This window comes from Equus przewalskii, chromosome 16 (genome assembly GCF_037783145.1).
Source record: "Equus przewalskii isolate Varuska chromosome 16, EquPr2, whole genome shotgun sequence".
Taxonomy (NCBI): domain Eukaryota; kingdom Metazoa; phylum Chordata; class Mammalia; order Perissodactyla; family Equidae; genus Equus; species Equus przewalskii.
Genome location: NC_091846.1, coordinates 14,005,973 through 14,027,073, shown reverse-complemented (window position 1 = coordinate 14,027,073; position 21,101 = coordinate 14,005,973). Strand labels below are relative to the sequence as shown.

Below are 21,101 nucleotides of genomic sequence, written 5' to 3'. Positions count from 1 at the left end.
TTTAAGATCTATAAAATTAATTTTGTAAAAGAGAAGATTTCTTTTTACCTCATCCATTTACAAAACTCAGTATTTTAATAACTTATTACATGTGCAAAATGACTAACAGAGTAGTAAGAAAAACGTACAGATTAGATTCTACATGAAAAAATAGAGAGAGTAAACTTCTGCTTTCCAGGAGTTTCCAGGGATTTTTAGTTCAAAATTAAACCATAATCTCAACTCTGAGAAAAATGTCTCTTATCTTACAATTTTGGAAGTTACTGTTTTTTTAATACAGGTTTTTTGAAATCAAAGACACAAAACAAACAAACTCAAGCAAACCAAAGCTTATTGGTTTAATTATTAAATAGCATTAGTTAAATTAAAGAAGATATTCAAGTTGGGGCCAGACAATCACATACAATCATAAAGAATTATACTTGGATGCAATACGCTTCTCTTCTTCAAAACATAAGAAATTCAACCTATACATTTTTTTTTCCATATTTTAAGGAACAAAGTAAAAAAAAATTGGAAGCTTGTGAATCTTAGGTTAAATCCAGTGCTAAACAAGAATACATCCTGGCTTTTTATGAATATTCATTAATTATATCCCATATACTTTCAAAAGAATGATAAAGGTTTATTTTAGGCAAATGATTAATTTATTTGAAAAGAACACTCAAATTCCGTAACTTAAAAAAGTCTTTCTTATATGCTTTTATAGTTCAATTCAATAATTTAATAATTTAAAATCCAATTATTATTGCCAAGATATTATAGGCAATTTTACATCCCATTAACCTGGCTTTGTTTTAATTATAAAGATCCTTTGTTAGATTCCTTTAAATGATCCAGTTCATAATTCCAGCCTGTCCTAGGGAGTGCTTTCATTCAGCTGCACATTCATCAACTGTTTTCGGCCTGTTAATTGCAGACAACTGCACAATGGCTTTCTCCAGCTATGATTGATGAATTATATTCATGAGTGTAGCTGTTAAGTAGGATAAACATTTATAACAATTTCCACTTAAAGATTTTTATCTTCATTTCCACAAGGACAAATTAAAGACTGAGATTCTAACAACCAAGAGAAAGCGTTCTTTATGTGTTTCATTTTAAACTACCAGAAAAAGTTAAGAAAACTGCTATATGTCCATGCAAATGAGATAAAAGCATGTGTAAAGAACCTAATTTGTGACTAGTACATAGTGGGCATCAACGAGAAGAAGGCAGATAAACAGACTAATATGTCTTTACTGCAACTACAACCCAACTACCTAAATACATATTTTTTTGATCTGGAACTCCCAGTTCAAACATGAAAGATAAAGGCCTAAACTGAAAAAAAATGAACCAAACTAAAGGTGGGAGTCAGCAAAATTCTGAATACACATTATATGTAATAACAACAACAAAAAAATACTTCCATGTTTTAAGTGCCTATCTTGCAGCAGTTGTAATAAATGTTACATATATTATTTTCAATCTTCAGAGAAACTAGGCATGAAAGGTGTTACACTACTCTACAGATGTGAAATAATGTCAGAGGGAGACTGTTATGTGCCTAGAGTGTAAGAGTTTATCAGAAAGAGAAACGGTATTTGAACTCAGTACAAATAGTACACATATGCTCCGTATTATAATAGGCACCATGGAAACAGCCATAAAAAATAGACTACTAATAAACAGGCCCTAACACCATGGAATGAGAAGTACAAACCAGGGGAAAATGGAAGGTGCTAGGAGAACACAGGAAGGCACTTAATCTGGATTAGGGATGGGGAGGGGTTAGTGCTCAGTGAAGAGATTATTTTCACTGAAGAGAAGTGAAAGTCTTAAAGCGAATGCCATTTTCTTTGTGCTGTGGACTGCTGGGGAAAACATCACAAAATCAAAGACAGCAACTTCAATCAGGTCCCCTAAACATTCTGGCGAGCCTCCAGGTTTCTGTAGTCTTTTCTCTCCCCTGTTTCTTCTCATAGTTGTGTGTACTTCTTGTCTATACTCATCTCCCCCTCACTCCTCACTCAAAACAACCTAACTCCTGTCCCCATGGGTACTCTAGTGAAATCACCACTTTCTCAAAGGTTACTGTCTCAATCATCTGCTCCCATACTACCCTCTACTTGCCCTTTGCCAGATTTATTACATCAGTAATTACTTAATCTAAGACTCTTATCCCCAGTAGATTGTAAGCTCTATTAGGGCAGGGTCTGGGTCTACATCCAGCATCTTTAGCACACAAGCACTCACTCAATTCAGTCTAAGTTTGGACAAAATCAACATGACCCTCTTGTCACTGAATCAATGGTCTCTTTAATCCTAACTTAAAAATTTTCTTGTTGACTGTTCACTCCTTCTCAAAGATTCTACTCACCATTCTTTTCTTCAGTCCTTCAATAAATATTTCTGATTGTGAACTACGTGCTAGGTGTATTCCAAAAACCAAGGGATATATCAACAAATACGACAGCGAATAAAACATGAGTTCTTAAGGAAAGTACATTTTAGTGGGTAAGACAGACATAAACAAAGAAGATAATTAGAGATGATGTTATTAAATGTCAAAACAGAGTCATGTGATGGAAGTGTGATAACTCAATAAGGTCACTAGGGAACCTCCCTGAGAGGGTGACATGTAAACTGATTCCTGAATGATGGGAAACCAGTCATGTGAAGATGTGAGGAAAGAGGATTCCCAGGAGAAACGGCAGTAAAGGCTAGGCCCCAGGTTCTCTGCTCATTCTACATGCTCTCTCTGAGCGTTACGTCTGTATTCTTTTCTACCATTCACCACATACAAGCTGAGGACACCTAAACCTACGGATCTCCACTTCAGCTGTCTCTTTGGAGAGCTAGAGACCCAAATTCCAAGAAGCCCATTCAACATTTCCACTTGGACATTTCACAGTCACTACAAATTCAGTGTAACCAAAAGTGAAAACATCTCTCACCCAACCCATGTTCCTCCTTCTGTATTGCTCTAAGTAAACTGTACTTATACTATAAACCACCCAGCCAGAAATCAAGTAATCTGTGATTCCTTCTTTCCCTTCTTACCATCTAATAAGCAATTTTATAGATTTAATTTCCAAAAGATACTTCAAATTTGTCTACTTCTTCATCCTCATAGCCACTATTAGTCAGTCGATGACATCATTATCTTCAATAGGATTACTGAAACTTCAGATTGTTATCTCTGTTCCAGTCTTGAGGCCCTGATCCATTTGCCACACTGAAGATTATGACTAAACCTCTTGAATTACACCCCACACCCTTAGCACAGCTCAGAAACCCCTTCATGCATGGCCCTTGCCAATGACCCCAGCCATAAAGGGATGACCCTTGTCTCTATGAGGCTGGCACACAGCATGCACATAGATAGCTGTTGGCTGACAGAAAATGGCTCTTCAGCAACACGTCTTGCTATTTTGTGCCTCTAGGGTATTGCACTACAGTATTCCCTGGGCCCAGAATTTTATTCTCATTTTTTTTTTTCTTTTACCTAGCTATGTCCTAATCATCTCTCAGTTCTCACTTAAGATGGCATTCTGTTTGGACACACATTTTTCTTTTTTGAACCTCTTCCATTTTTTTTTTTTAGACAATTTTTAGAGCAGTTTTAGGTTCCCCTCACATCACCTCCTCCATTATCACCATCCCCCACCAGAATGGTACAATTGTTACAAATAATGAAACTACATTAATACAGTATTATCAACCAAAGCCCATAGTTTACACTAGGCTTCACTCTTGGTGTTGTATAGTCTATGGATTTGGACAACTGTATAATGACATTTATCCACTATTATAGCATCATACAGACTAGATTCACTGCCCTTAAATTCTTCTGTGCTCCACCTATTCAACCTTCCCTTCCCCAACCGGTTCTTGGCACCCACTGATCTTTTCATTGACTCCATGGTTTTGCCTTTTCCAGAATGTCATATGGTTAGAATCATACAGTATGTAGCCTTTTCACATTAGCTTCTTTCATTTAGTAACATGCAATTAAGGTCCCTGCATGTCTTTTCATGGCTTGATAGCCCATTTCTTTTTAGCACTGAATAATATATATTCCATTGTGTGGATGTATAATCTAAATAAATGGGTGTTTATTTATCCACTCATCAACTGAGGGACATCTTGGTTGCTTCCAAGTTTTGGCAATTATAAATAAAGTGGCTATAAACATCTGTATGCAGGTTTTTATGAGGACATAAGTTTTAAACTCCTTTGGCTAGATAGCAAGGAGCATGATTTTTGAATCGTATGGTAAGAGTATGTTTAGTTTTGTAAGAAATCGCCAACCTGTCTTTCAACGTGGCTGTACCCTTCTACATTCCCATCAGTAAAGAATGAGAGTTCCTTTTGCTCTACATCTTTGCCAGCATTTGGTATTGTCACTGTTCCGGACTTTGGCCATTTTAATAGATATGTAGTGGTATCTCATTGTTGTTTTACTTTGCATTTCCGTGATGACACATGATGTGAAGCATCTTTCTGTATGCTTATTTGCCATCTGTTTATCTTCTTTGGTGAGGTTTCTGCTAAGGTCTTTGCCCCATTTTCTAACCAAGTTGCTTGTCTTCTTACTGTTGAGTTTTAAGAGTTCTTTGTATATTTTAGATAACAGTCCTACTTCAGACATATCTTTTGCAAGTATTTTCTCCCAGTCTGTGGCTGGTCTTCTCATTCTCTTGAGATTGTCTTCCATAAAGAAGAAGCTTTTAATTTTAATGAAGTCCAGCTTATCAAATCTTTCTTTCATGAATCATGCCTTTGGTATCGTATCTAAAGAGTCATCACCAAATCCAAGGTCATCTAGATTTTCTCTGATGTTACCTTCTATGAGTTTTATAGTTTTGCATTTTACATTTAGGTCTGTTATCCACTTTGAGTTGATTTTTGTCAAGGGTGTAAGGTCTGTGTCTAGATTCATATTCTTGCATGTATATGGCCAGTTATTCCAGCACTTTTTGCCAAGAAGACTATCTTTGTTCCATTGTATTGGCTCTCCTTAGATACACTTTTTGAATACCCTGATAACCCCACCACTTGGAGAATGAACCATTCTAGACTAGATTAAATGCTCTGCCTTATGCTTACATTAATGTTAACCACTTCTATGATGGCACCCTTATATTACTGTATGTACTAGTCCAGTGTTTGTCTTTCCCCCAAAAAATCAGAACCATGTTTGTCTTACTCACTTCTCTCCCAGATCCCATAATAGTGTTTTGTATGCAGTAGATGCTGTATAGACATTTTGCTATATTAATGTATACATGATCTGTTCTTGTATGTTTACAGCTAGCTATGTTTCAATTTTTGTTCCAAAATCATCTTTATTGGAGGAACAATTGATAGGAAAAATGGAAATACGAATCTAGAATGGCACAATGAATATCATGGTGAGCATTTTGGAGGTTTTCATGGATTAAAATTTAAATAAAATATATAACTACTTTCTATAATTCCAACTCCTTTCCTAAAACAAAACAGAATAAACCCCAAACTCTAACCACTAAACAAGAAAATTTTCCACCCTTCTCCTGTTCTAAGACAATAACTACAATCACAGTGTTAGAGGTTCAATTCTATTAACTCTTCAGAGAGTTACTGCTGATAAGATATTTTTGGTTTTTTACTTCACAGTTGAAACAAACTAGCAAAATGAGCAGGTAGGTGAATTGAGAGACTTCTATAATTGATATGACCATGAGTAGCCTAAGCAAAAGTTTTCTTCTACTTTTTAATGACCTGAAGATAAATAATAATTAGCAATTCTTATCACAATAAAATTTTATAAGAACTAGAGTGTTATTACTATGTAAAATTATTTGTTATAAGAGAAAACTGATATTTTCCTGCATGTTTTGCTTTGTAGTGAAGGCAAAATTTATTTTAATTTTTAGAGTTGTATTATTATGACTAAAAATAATTTAGTCATGGAGTATCTAAATAAGAAATATACAGTAAGATGAATTGTTATAAAAACAGGTTATTTCTCAGAACATACTACATTGATGAAAAAAACCAATAACACTAAACTGAATTTGTTAATTTTTTTAAAAAATGGGTTCCTATACCATACATAAACTAATTTTCAAAGAATATCTTACAAAATATTCTTTCATGACACCTCCCTTGATAAAGATAATTTTATATACAGTAAGTATTATTTCCTTATCAATTTAATTAAATCTGGTTTCAAATACATAAATAGATTGTGTCAAATATTCATTCATTATTTTCCAAAGAAAACACTGTATCACACAAGAAACTCAAGTTGTAAAGGATGTCAAAATGGATACAAATGATTACAGTTACATCTGTCTTAATGTATCCACTGCCAATAAAGTTTTAGAAATATCACAATGAACAACTGTTTATCATGAAGTGATAGATACAATCATGGGCTCAAAAATAATTTACTTACAGCATCATTTTAACAATGGTATATATAAATTTCTAACTAGATTGCTATAGTTCCTATCTTTAACATCCTTCACATTTTCAGTTGGATACCAGAGAGCTTGATATGTTCAGACAAAACTCTTTCCCCTGAACTGAGCTAGGCTGAGGGAATAAACACTGAGCACGGCTCTGAAAACAGATGGAGTGGCAGATGGGAGTGCAGATTGGGTTCACTTGATCTGTGTAAAACAACTTTACTACTCAGTATTATGTGGCTCAAATCTCACGAAAACCTTACAAAGTTTGTCCTTTTACTTCATACATGCTTTTTTTCCTCCCCCAAATAAATTTTTAACACTTTAAACTTTCTTCATTTAAAGTTTAAGTACCTGGGTGATAAATTATTTAACTAAAATATATTTTCTTACATATTTTTTTGGAACAGATGTAGGAAAGAGCAGTCGCCCTGTGAAACAAAATGTACACTGACTAGTTGTCTAAAAATTGTAAAATTAATTACCTTCCTTCATTGATGAGTTCAATAAATGCAAGTCCTGCATTCTTCTGAATAGAATTTTGCCATTCCTAAAAGGAAAAACCAAACCAAGTATAAGAAAAATGAACATCTAAATGAAAGTAACATCTGGTTTGAGGCTCATGTTGATGTTGTTAATAACTTCCACATGATATCATTTCTAAATCTTTTTACAAGATTTTTAACAAACGATATTTTGTAAGAAACCTAATTTTAAGAAGTAGCCCTGGTTACTTAGTTTAGAAGGTGCTTTTGCATTCCTCGCAAGTTTCAGGCATGATGCAGACTGAGATGAAAAGTCACAGGTACAGAGGGCTCTCACCACAATGTTTCCTTCCAAAAGAGACCAGATGACTAGTAATGTAGGTGTACAGACTAGAAACACCTGTGATAGAAAACCTTAGCCCCTAATATAGAGATTTGTCAATGAGATTGTAAAACGAAAATTAAAAATATAAACAACATATTTGGATAGATTTGGAAATGAAATGTTCTAGTTACATGTGCAGTCCAAATGACTGAAAACTACATAGAAAAAAATGCTACAAATAAATTCTTTTGAAATTTGTTAAAAAAAGAAAAGATATTAAAACTATAGTCAAATGTAATCTCTCTTTGCTGATTTACATTAGAACATATGTATGAATCTCGGAGTTCCACAGTCTCATCATTATGAATATAAGTGATTGCTAGACTAGAACAGTATACTGCTTATTTTATACTCTTCCAATGGCATATTTAGAGTATGCTTTGAACAATTTTTTTTTTTTGGTTTTTGGTTTATTCTAGTGATTTCAACATTTTAGCTTTTTTATATAGCTATTAATTGTAATTTTTAAAATTGAAAATTATATTCCTTTCAATAGTTCTATAAATAAATACTTCCCTAATGTATTTTCATAAAAAAACCTTATTGCTTTCTCATGTCATTCATATTAAACTTTTCCTACATAATATTCCTACTCAGAAAGTGTTTGCCGCACAGAGGGGGTCAGCTGCCTGCCCACAACTTCAGCTCACAAAAATACAGTCTCCATGTCAACCCGTCATTCTATTCCTGATCACCTCCCCTTTTAAAGCACTGCACACATGCTGGGAATAAATGTGGTCCCCAAAGTGGGTAATTGGTGTGTAAATATTCCCTGTTCCAAGTAAATTTGTGGAGAATTATGGAAGAAGAAATGATGAATCTACATGTCCCAGGAGAGAGAATCAAGAACTTGGGGAAAAAGATGTGGTAGCCTGGGGACAGTAATGATCTTATAAAGGCCTCTCTGTCTTCAGTGAAGTCATTGTTTTCCAGCTACCATAACCTTTAAATAAAATTTATCCAAATGACAAGATTGCTATGGCATTTTACAGAGCTTATTTACACTTTCAAATCATTTCTGTTGAAAACAATTATAGGGAACTCTTTTTCCTACATTTTAACAAAGTGACTTACTACCATCCTCTTAGATATTTTGCACATTCCTATCAGATATCCTATATTTATTGCAAACCACAATCCACAAAATATGCAAATTTCTCAGGAGACTTACATTTATTGCGACATTAACTTAAAAGAGAAAACCAATTCTTTTGCAAGAAGAACCATGCCACTCTGAAGAATAAATTCTTACAACTTCTCAAACGTCATTTTCTTTATGACACTGTTTGTATACCAAAGTTCTTTCATCAGTATAAACTTCTGATATGGATAGGATTTTCAAGAAGATACTTCACAAAATACATACTCAGGTATTACATAAACACTCCAAATTATACTGTCTAAAACATCCCAGAGTAATATGTTTTAAAAACTGTTCATATCAAACAAAAAATATCTGTAAGCTGCCTTCAGCCTATGAGATGCTAATTTTCAATCTTTGATAAAGAAACAGTAGAAATAAGTCTGAGCTAAGCTAAGAATACTAGCATTTAAAGGATGAACAAGCCAATGAAAGTGTATAACCACAAGACTTCATTCAAGACATTAATGTCTTAGAAGAGTAATTGTCATTTTTGAGCAAGAGGAAATAGTAGGAAATTGTTTTTCATGTATTTCCAGAGGAGAGGCAACAGGAGCCTACACCAGTATTTTGAGTAGGGAAATGAAATTAAGAGACATTACAAAGAAGAGATGCCAAGACTGGATGAGAAACTATATTTAAGGGCTAAAGAAGAAGATTGGAGTCAAATAGGAGCTATTAGGTTTTTAACATGCATGATAGGGAGAATGGTAATATTATTATAAAAATATTCAAGAAAGGTACACATTTGGGGAAAATCATAAGGCTGTCTTCAGTTTATATTTGTTGGATTTAGAGTGATGATGGTATATCAAAAAGGAATGTAGAATTTGGGATTATTTACATAGAAATATTGATTAAGGCACAGCATCAGGCAAAAGTCTCCAAAGAAGAATAAGCAGAAAGGGGAACAAAAGATCTGGGCTGAATCTTGGGAAGCATTCACACTTTTAAGATTATAAAAAGATGCAGTTAACAGGGACAAGGAAAGACTTACCAAAACTTAAGAAAAGTAGCCAAATATCATAGCATTATTCAAAAGAAAATAATCCATTTCCATACATTGGCTAGGAAATAAAAAAGATAGAAGACCCTTTAATCACTAATATCACTCTCTTTTTTTAATTAAGAATTTAAATTTTGGGGCTGACCTACTGGCATAATGGTTAAGTTTGTGCACGCTGCTTCAGTGGCCCGGGGTTCACAGGTTCCCATCCTGGGTGTGGACCTAGCACCGCTTGTCAAACCACGCTGTGGTGGAATCCCACATAAAAATAGAGGAAGATGGGCACAGATGTTAGCTCAGCGACAATCTTACTCAAGCAAAAAGTGGAAGATTGGCAACAGATGGCAAAAAATGAAAAGATTTAAATTTTATTGTATGTGAATTGTAAAAGATAAAATGTACTAAACCACAAAGTATATGAAACATACAACCAAACTACAGGGGCTGGCCCCACGGCCAAGGGCTTAAGTCCATGCACTTCACTTCAGTGGCCCAGGGTTTTGCTGGTTGGGATCCTGGTCGCAGACATGGCACCGCTCATCAGGCCATGGTGAGATAGCGTCCCACACAGCACAACCAGAAGGACCTGCAACTAACAATACACAACTATGTACTGGCGAGCTTTGGGGAGAAGAAGAAGAAAAAAAAGAAGATTGGCAACAGAAGTTAGCTCAGGTGCCAACCTTTAAAAAAAAAGCAAAACTACAAAAAAGACAAAAGATGCCACTCCAAGAGAGGGGAAGGAAATCTTCAGCGCTGGAGCTGGCACTGCCTGTAGCTCAGGAGCTGGTGCTACAGCTGGTTTTGGCTCTAGCTGTGGAACTGGCGCTGGAGTTGGTACCTGGGCTGGCCCTAGAGCTGACTCTGTCTCTGGTGTTGGATATGGTGCAGGAGTTGGCACTAGGTATGTCGCTGGCCCTAGCTCTTCTGGAGCCTGTACCAAAGCTGGTTGTGGCTCAGACATGGTGCAGAAACTGTTGTTGAATTGGCTGTAGTCTGGGCTGACATGACTTAACTCTGGCACTGGTGCCAGACCTGGTGTGAGAATTAGTGATGGGAATGACTCCAGATGTGGAGCTGACACCAGTTATGGAGCTGGTACTAAGTCTGGAGCTGGTACAAGAGCTCATGCTGGAGTTGGCTGTAGCTATGTAGCTGGCCCTAGCTCTATCTCTGAAGCTAATGCAGAAGCTGGCTGGAGATCCAGAGCCGCTGCTAGGACTGGTTCTGGAATTGACCCTAGCTCTGGAGCTGCTGTTGGAGCTGGTGCTACAGTTAATGATGGAATTGCCTCTGTCTCTGGAGCTGGCTCTAATTCTGGAGCTGGTTCTGGAGCTACTTCTAGTTCCAGAGCTGGCACTGGCTTTAGCTCTGCAGCTGGAGTAAATTCCAGAGTTGTATGAAGCTCGAGAGCTGGTGCTAGAGCTGGCACAAGAGCTAGTGCCTGAGCTACTAATACCGCTTTTGAAGTTATTACCTAAAGTCCTGTTGCAAATCTGATGTGAAAGACATAGACCAAGAGTAGAAAAGGGATAACAGGAACAATAAAATAAACAAGAAATAACGAATAAACAACAATAACAAATAATAAATAAAAATAACAAATAAACAAACAATAAAAATACAACAAGAAAAGGAAACCTGGAAAATGAGAGATAGTAAAGAAACAGAAAAAACATCTGTACAGTTGAGATATGTGAACATATTGCAAACATAATAAAAGGCTTAAAAAAAGTTGAGGATATCTCCTAGATAATAGGAAAAAAGATGAGATGCAACAAAAAGATAAAGATATGCAACAAAAACCAAAGAGATAAGGAAATTGAAGGATCTTCTATTGAAAGGCCAAGACCGTTTGAGTTAGGAATTATAGAAAGTGTGTAGGGAACATAGAAGAGAGGAAATTAGCAAAGAAGTTTAAAAATTTTCCCAGGAATTAAAAATATGATATAAAACCCCCAGCAAGGCACATTATAAAACTTTAGAACACCAGAGTTAAGCAAAAGGCTAACAGGAAAAAAAGTAAGTTAATACAAAGAATCATGAATCAGAATGACACTAAACTTCTAAACAGCAAAACAGGAGAGACAAGATTATGTTGTGACAGCGCCCAAATCTCAGGGACTTAAAAAACAAAGGTGTATTTCTTGCTCGAGTTCATGTCCATTGCCTGGGTTCTGCTGGGCGTCATCATCACCCTCACTCCAGGAGCCAGACCAACAACGCAGGCATTGTTTACAACACTGTCAGCAACCAAGGTGGAGGGAAGACAGAATGGGTTTACCGTCTCTGGTAGCTTCTGCCCAGAAGTAACACTTCTCATACTTCCCTGGTCAAAGAAAGTCACATAACCAAGCCTCAGCTCACTGGAGCAATGGAGTGCAAGAGGTGGGAAAGAACCAAATACATGTGCACAATCCTAAACAGTTCTCTAAGGGAAGAAATCAGAAGAGCTAGACACAGATCTAAGAAACAATGGATCTGAAACAGGAGAGAGGGAATGGGAACTCTCAAAATAAAGGTGATTGGAAGTACAAAGACTATTGTTTTGTTAAGCAGGGGCTGTTCAGCAAACCGTTCTGTTGTTAAGCAGGAACTGAGAGAATACTGCATGTGCACTATATTTACAGCAAGTTTTTAGTCCAATTGGAAAGTTTGGGGAAAATTTAGTGATAGGCATATAGAAAACTTAGCCAACAAATAAAGAGCAAAGAGGCCATTAATTCCAGGGGAAAAAAGGTTGTTTAAGGAAGAAAATGGTGGATTGTTCAGATACAAATGATATTTACAAGGAATATTGATGCACTTGAAAATTGTAATATATCAAGAGTGGGCAAATGCTGGGAAAAGCAGGGATTCCCCTTACCCCTTTCTTTTTTGCTTGATCTCTTTAATTGGATCAGAAAGCTGTGATGGAAATTCCTTTGCAACGAAGTGAGCAAAGCTTTATGGTCAGGACAGAACAACTCAGAGCAGAGCTTCAGGTCCATTCCCCTTATTTTTTAGTAGGGTGTTGTCTCAGTGTTATAAGAATGAAATGCTATAATAAAGTCAAAACGTATAAATTGAAAAACCAAGAACGTTGGTACAACAATGTTATTTAGAAAATACTGGTCAATAACATAGGAAACAGCTAAAAGAGGGCAAAGTGGCAGCCTCAACTGTGTCTCAGAAATGAACCAGATGTATGATTTTGTTGTTGTTATTCTTATATGCTTTTAAACTATGTACACAAATTTTTAAACTCCTTTAAAAACAAATGTTTTACTTTTGGAACAGTGTTAGACTTACGGAACTACTGTAAAGTGAACACAGTTTCTGTGAAGAATCAGAAGAGACACACAGCATGCAGACTAATAGACTGCCAAGAAGGAAATAGTTAATTTTATCATATTACAGAGAGGTTTTTAATATGGAAGACATATTAAACTCTGAATGAAAATTCATCATTGCAATGTATCCATTTTTTTTCCTCCAGAATTGTTTTTATGAATACAGACAATGTAATTCCCGCACGTGTTGGATGACAATGTAATACTATCAACAGGCTTTGTATTCGACTTCAACACCTTCCTCAGAAGCCCTGAATTTACAGAGTTGCTCTTTTCTCAGAGTTTCTCACCTAAAGAACAGCTCACATAAGAAAGGAAGGCGAAAGTCTTCTTTCCCAAGAGAATTTTCTTGGACCTTTTTGTGATGGGGGGATTGTGCCACTTTCTCATTTTATTCTCCAAGTTTTTCAGGCTTTTAAAAAATACATAAGGGGGGCCGGCCCCGTGGCTGAGTGGTCAAATTCTCGTGCTGCACTTCCGGCGGCCCAGGCCCACAGTTTTTCTGGTTCGGATCTTGGGCGCGGACATGGCAGCACACATCAGGCCATGCTGAGGCAGCGTCCCACGTGCCACAGTTACAAGGACCACAACTGAAATATACAACTATGTATGGGGGGAAATGGAGAGAAAAAGCAGGACAATAAAAACCAGAAGATCGGCAACTGTTGTTAGCTCAGGTGCCAATCTTTAAAAAAAATAAAAAAACTATATAAAAGAATTAGAAACCTATTACTCTTCTTGTGTATTATTACATTGTTAATTTCCCTACACGTCAGAAAGGTCAGGATGATGAGGGCACAGGAGAGGTCCCAGATTTGGCGATTAGGATGCAGTGGATGGAAGTCCAATTGCCCTGGGTCGATGAATGAAAGGGAACTGAGAAAGAGAAGTGGTAACTGGAATAGAGGCTTTCAAACAACTTTGTGGTGAAAGCTAAGAAAAAATAGGATAGGAGGCTGAGGGAAAGATAGGTTCACAGTTTTTAGGATGAAGAGCCTTGACTATGGTTGTAGACCAGAGAATGAGAGGGCTGGCCTGGTGGCTCAGCGGTTAAGTGTGTACGTTTTTGGTGGCCTGGGGCTCGCCGGTTCAGATCGTGGGTACAGACATGGCACTGCTTGGCAAGCCATGCTGTGGCAGGCATCCCACATATAAAGTAGAGGAAGATGGGCACGGGTGTTAGGTCAAGGCAAGTCTTCCTCAGTAAAAAGAGGAGGATTGGCAGCAGATATTAGCTAAGGGCTAATCTTCCTCAAAAAATATCTCATTCTTCTGCCACCTGTAAGTGTCCTGCTCTTCTTTCTTCAGTCGTAGGCAGTATCAAATACTCACGTGATATAAGATTTTAAAACAACATAAGGTGTAATTATCAATTTTCTAACATAAGAGTTTAACACTAGCTACTTAATAGTATTTTCCATATGTCTCTACAACCTCAGTTTACTCTTTATGTGCTTCATGTGCACATTATACGAGTAGATTTTAGGTACTGTGTCTTTGAAGGAAGAGCCATATTTTATTCATCTGTGGTAACTGTAGGGCCAGAAGAAATAGATGATGCAATTTTCATGGTGACTATACTACAGCATTAAGGCAGTAAGAGTTCAATTCTAGTTTAGTGACATTAGCTGGAAAACAAAGAAAATAAATCCTTCTGTACAAAATTTTAAAAATATTATACTCCCGGTACCTTTTTTTCTAGGTTCTATCAGTTATTTTCTTGCCAAAGATGAATATTTTCTTCTCTACCATAGAACCCTATGGGTTATGCACTAACGTGATATGGCTGGGAGGACAAGAGCAGTTCTGCAGGCCTGGACCTACGTAAGGGCCAAAGTGGATTCCACTTAATGTCAGAGAGTATAATTCAGTTTTTGAAGGTTGTCAAAATTCCCCATCAACTATACTAACCTATTTGCATAATTTCAATTTATCAAGTATGACTTCTGTTAACTACAATAACTAATACTAACAATGTGTAAGGTTACAAAAATATTACCTATCGTCTAAGAAAGCTGGTTTAAAGTTTCTATTTTTCAAATTGTAGTATGAGATAAAAAAAGTCTCAGGCAGGAGACACACTAAATACCAGGATACACATATTCATCCCCCGGCATCTGAGAGAAAAAAAGGTCAAGCAATTTAATTCAAAATTTTTACTACTATAAGAATAATATAGTAAAGTATGTATTTTAAAACATAAGGGCATAGAATGTTCATGCTCACGTGGGTGCATGGGCTATATATACAGTCTGTCACACCTTTAACCCCACTCTACTATCCACTGCATCCTAGGGGGCTGCTTCAATGGAAGAGATGAGAAGTAATGACTTGAGCCATATAAGTAGCACTAAAACTAGAAATTTTAAAGATAAGTTTTCATCAGCTGTTTTCTGGGATTTAGCATGAGACTTAATTTAGTCTCTCATTGTTTTGGTGAATTTTAAACAAACAGATCTCATAAGACAATGAGGAAAACACAAGTTTATTTCTTTCAACTACTTAAAAAAATACTAAATAAGAGAGAGAAAAAGGGACAATAAATATTCCTCACCTATAAAGTATATTTTCCCCTCTCAGAAAATGTCAGGATTGAATGTGGGTTTTTCCTTTTTCTTTCCTTTTTGGTGAGGAAGATTGGCATTGAGCGTTTTAAATTATTTCTTTTACATGCTTTAAGATTTATTACTTTGCCAAAATAAACTCTTTTTCTACATTTTTTTTTGTTTTTTTACGATTGGCAGCAGGTGCCAATCTTCCTCTTTTTGCTTGAGGAAGAGTTTCACTGAGTTAACACCTGTGCCATCTTCCTCTATTTTGTATATGGGATGCTGCCAAGCTTGGCTTGATGAGTGGTGTGTAGGTACACACCCTGGATCTGAACCGCGAACCCCAGGCCACCAAAGTGGAGTGCGTAAACTTAACCACTACCCTACTGGGCCCGGCCCCTGAATATGGTTTCTAAAGCTTGTTTCATGACTTCTGAATGACAGTTGTAAAAGTTGCGTAGATAATCAATTTGAGGGCATCTTTAGCTGAAAAATCCAATCGCTCTACACCCTCAGTAAAATATGGTACACAATATTGCGTAGAATACAAAAATGCTTAATGTAAGGGAAAAAATGGAATGCCAAGGAAAAAGTACCCTATGGGAAAAGTATAACAAATGGCATATTCTGCTCTGGTTATCCCAAGCTATACTTGGATTTTTAGGCCTTACTCCTATGGAAAAGGGCAGTAGTGTAACGAGTTTATGGTGAGGGTCTCGCGCGGGGCGAGTGGTTAAGTTCGCACACTCCACTTCGGCGGTCCAGGGTTTCGTGGGTTTGGATCCTGGATGCGGACATGACACTGTTCACCAGGCCATGCTGAGGTGGCGTCCCACACAGCACAACCAGAAGGTCCTGTATATGCAGGTCTAGAATATACAACTATGTACTGGGGGGCTTTGGGGAGAAGAAGAAGAAGGAAAAAAAAAAAAGATTGGCAACAGATGTTATCTCAGGTGCCAATCTTAAAAAAAAAATTAAAAAAAGAGTTTATACTGGCAAAGTAATAAATCTTAAAGTATGTAAAAGAAATAATTTTAAAACTTTGGAAACAGGAAATGGGATCAAGCCTAAATCATCATTTTCTCAACATTTGGTTACTTTTATTAATCACAAAACAGTCCCTGAGAAACACAATTATTTACATTTTACAGTGATTTACTTACACGTCTCCCCACTAGATCATAAACTCCTCACTGAAAGGAACGATCTTGTTTTACTTAACTATGCATACCTAGTAAGTAGCAAGCGTCTGACATACTGTACATTCTCAATGTATTTTTGTTGTTGAACTAAATTTAATCCTCCCAAATCTAAGGTATTGCTTATATCTGTGGTCCTCAAGTCTGGCTAACCGAAAGAATCAACAGGGGAGTTGTTAAAAAGTACCAATCATATCAGAATAATTCTAAGGAGAGGGCCCAGGGATTGGTATTATTTTAAAGCTTCCCAAATGATTCTGATGGGAAGTTAGTGTTGAGACCCACTGACTTAGGGCATTTCTCCCTCTTAACAACACTGTACACATACAAATCTCAAAGTATCGAACTTGCCGGCATGAAGTAATTTATTGGTTAAGTGATGTGTAAATGTTTCTTCAAACTGTTCAGTTATTTAAACTTCCTTCTACTCATTTGCAAAATAGCATACTATTGCATCACAATTATATATCATAATTTACAAAATAATTACTGAAGTCTCCACTTCTAAAGTGGCCATTCCTAAGGTCATCTTCAGCTCTGAAATGATATTTCATTCCCATAAATGGTATTTTTGTAAGACTACAAGTGTCAACTTATAATGAATGTGTAAAAAAAATGTGAGTAACAAATTAGGTTGGGCAATGATTATATTCTTTTACACTGACACATATTTGTTTTTGCATTTCAAAAACTATTTCTTAAATGCAAATTACTATTCTAGGAGTTTCAAAAGAACAATTAGGTAAAATACTGAAAGGGGAGATATGTAAAACGTTGTGACAAGAAAAAGTACATGGCACAGAGGAAGACCCGAGTCTCTCGTGGTCGCTGAGGTATAAACAATGCTGAGAATTAACAAGTGGGACATAGCTGGACAAGGAGAGGAGACTTCAATCACAGTCCTAGCTCTCTAACAATCTCTCTGACGTGTAGAATTAGAGAATTACCTAAAACAAGGAAAATGGATACATGAGAATGTATATAAGGGGATAATTTATTGTCATTTCAACAAAGACAATCCCTTGGTAATGACAGGAAAAAAGTGGATTTTAAAATCTTATCTACAAATCATTCCAGAAAGTCTTTGCCACTTGAGAAAACACACATACATTCACTTACTCCACTACTAAAGAAATTCAACAGCCATAAGAAAAGGTGTAAATTAAACATAGGCACCAAATTTTCATCTTCATGAGGAAACATACTCAACTGGGTTTGAAAGCCTGCAGAGAGCTCGCAAGTCTTTAGACAGTTTTGTCACAATTTTTTAACTCTTCTACATGGATGCATAAAATTTCCTCAAGATGAAGGACTTTTTCAGAGAACTGGATATCAAGTTAAGGACTCTTTGAAACTAAACACTTTGAAGACAAATAGGTTCCAGAAGGATGACAATGAAATCCCTATGTTCTCTTCACAATCACTTTATGGTAGTTAGATGACCTAGCAGAAATCTCAGACCCAGGACGTGACTTTTTTCCCCATCAGTTTTTCCTCCTCCATGTCAGCTCAATGCACATTTCTCATTCCCTTTTGCTTTGTATATTACTAATTAAACCAATTTAATGTTTTTAGAGACTCAATCCATGTCAAAATCTCTGAAAATATGGAAAATATTTCAAGGTAAAATGGGTGGTTAAAATGAGATTTTAAGTCTTCTGGAACTCCAGAACTGATTTTTCACTTCCTATATCCTTAGAGTCTACTTATCATTAACTGCCACGAAAGAAGTAGGTATGGTCCTCAAAAATTTTCATAACGAGTGTTCATTATAACTGGCCTGCTTATACATTCTGTGCAATAAGTTAAAGAAGTTATTAATATTAAGTACAAGGACCGAAGTAAAAAAATACTAAGTAGAGAGAAAAACAGAGACGAGAAACGTTTTCAATGTATGCAAAAAATAAACTAATGAAAATGTATATGCAAGTATTGAAAGTACTTTTTTTCATTTTCATTGCTTATTTTTATGAACATCTTACTAAAAGCAGTATAGGAAAAATTGAATCTAAGAAATGAATAATTAATAATCACTTCAAAGAGATTCTTGATATGAGGCTGAACCACAGAAAAACCATTGAGCAATATGGAAATATATTTATTTTTAAATATTTTTTATATATATTTATAAATATTTTAAAATATTTTTTAAATAAATATTTTTAAATATAAAAGCTGGTGTATCATAAAAAGACAAATATAAGGAGGTTTCCCAGGATCTTAGTGGATCACTAAATTACATAAATAAATTCAACACAACTTTTTATTATAAATATTCTTATGAATATATATATATACACACACACATATATCTGTGTTTGTATTTACAATAAAAAATAATCTGGATAGTTTTACAAGATAATGTTTTTTCCACAGAGCATTTTCTGTAACTACGAATATATATAACATACAAGCATATTTATATGCTAAGTTGAGTTGGTGACAATACTTCTTCCTTGTTGAGAAAACATCTGCTACTAGAAATGATCAGAAGAATTCAAGGAAGTAACTTTATTCAATAAGAAAATAGAGGAAATGTTTCATATTTGAAGATCTATTTAGGTAGGAAAACAGTCAAAGCTAGAATAGCGTTTTTTAAATGAACTTTCAAGATGTGTGCCTTTTGAAATTAAAAATTTTAATTACAAAGTAAAAACAAGTATGCAACATTTTAAAAAGTTAGTGTTTTCCACATTCAAATATGCAATTTAAGATTTAATAATATTATGGTTTTGAAGAACTTCAGTTCTTGAAATTAAAGTTTGATAGAACAAGAACTTTTAAAACTTAAAAACAATAAAACAAAATCCTGTACTGGTCTGGAATCAATGAAATAACAAAGACTGTCTTTCCCTGAATTCTGTGATTTATCACGAAAAAGATCATTTGCATTTGTTCAACAGAACACATTTCTTCAGGGCTTACTACCTGTCTGAGCCATGACTGATGCACTACTATTTTGTCTTTAAGTTATACTGTACTGTTCGTGTCACTCCTTTGATGACGGTTTTTGAATGTCACTATTTTAGAACTAAAAATAGGTGTATCAGTAGAGTGATCCTCAAAACTTTATAATTTAAGAACATGATACAGTAAAATATAAATATAAAGGAAATTACACCATTAGTATCGAGAGCTCTACCCTGTATTTAACTATATCACAAAAGTGCTGGGTAGAATTAAGCTACTACGCAAGTTTAGCTTCTCAAAAAATGTTCATAAATAACCTACAGGTACAATAGACATTTAATATTTCTCAAGATATTTCTGAGACCTTTGTACATACTCATATTTTGTGACTACCACCTAGGTTTATACTATATCCCACAGCAAAAGACCATGATGAAAACTGCCTTGTCTTCAAGAACAAATAGGGAACAACCATGCTGCATTGAGCTGTTGATGCTTTGTTGTCTGCTTGGCTTATTCACTCCCACATCCCAAACTCATAGCACATATGATCTCAACTCACGCCTTGGCAAAAAAATAAATTACTCTATGCTATGTATCTATGTTACTACTTAAGAATAAAAGGAACTTCCAGTATTAAATCTTGAATTCTATGACCCTGTTGTGCTTTGTTGGCACGAAGCAGAATTATGTACAGTTATATTAAATATTTCATATTTATTCATGAGTAATCACACAGCAATAGGTGTATAAGGCAGTATAACAGTGTTAGTGTTGGAGAGAAACTTGGCCGTCATCTTTTTTAATCCAGGACAAGAATCTCTGACACATGAGTAGCTGATCTTTGCTTAAAGACCTACAATATTCTGGGCTTCTGGAACAGCCTCTTCTACTTTGGACTACATATAGATATTCATAGATGGAGGGAGGAGCTGTGGTGACCAATATAGTATCTACTTGTCACATGTGGCTATTATAAGGACTTCTAATGTGGCTAGTATGAACTGATATGTGTTCTAAGTATAAAATATATACATGATTAAAGTGTTTTTTTCTGGGGTAACGGTATACACATGATTTGAAAGAGTACAAAAAAAGTATGTAAAATATCTCAATTATTTTTTATATTGACTACATGTTGAAATTATATTTAGTTTAAATAAAATATATTATTAAAATTAATCTCACCTTTTTAACCTTTTTAAATGTGGTTATTAGAAAACTTTAAATTGTACATGTCTCACATTATATTTTTATTGGACAGTGCAACTCTAGAGTATCAACTGGGAAAAGCAATTTTTAAACTACTACTGCGATAACCGCAATGTTTGTTTATACTAATAAAAAGAGAAATAACTTTGCATTTATGTATAGAAATATAGTTTGAAAGGCTACATATTAAATGATCAATTGTTATTACTCCTAGGTAGTGAAAATATGAGGTAAGGAGAAATTTTATTTAACCTTGTATGCTAAAATTGTTTTTCTCTTAATGTACAGGAACTACTTTTGCATTAGAAATTATCTTGGGAATATGTGCTCAACTGATTTCAACAAGGGTAGCAAGACCATTCATTCAATGGGAAAAGAATACTCTCTTCAACAAATAGTGCTGGGAAAACCAAATATCCACATGCAAAAGAATGACAGT

The 21,101-nt window shown here is 35.4% G+C and overlaps 1 protein-coding gene across 13 annotated transcripts in view; it reads right to left on the bottom strand.

Moving 5' to 3' along the window:
• The window catches only part of NBEA (neurobeachin), a 671,041-nt gene that overhangs the window by 313,175 nt on the left and 336,765 nt on the right, over positions 1 to 21,101 (bottom strand). For all 13 annotated transcript variants that reach the window (XM_070578754.1, XM_070578744.1, XM_070578745.1 and 10 more), the window contains one exon: positions 6,926 to 6,990. In XM_070578754.1, coding sequence (XP_070434855.1) covers positions 6,926 to 6,990 — 65 coding nt within the window. The remainder of the gene's footprint in view (positions 1 to 6,925; positions 6,991 to 21,101) is intronic.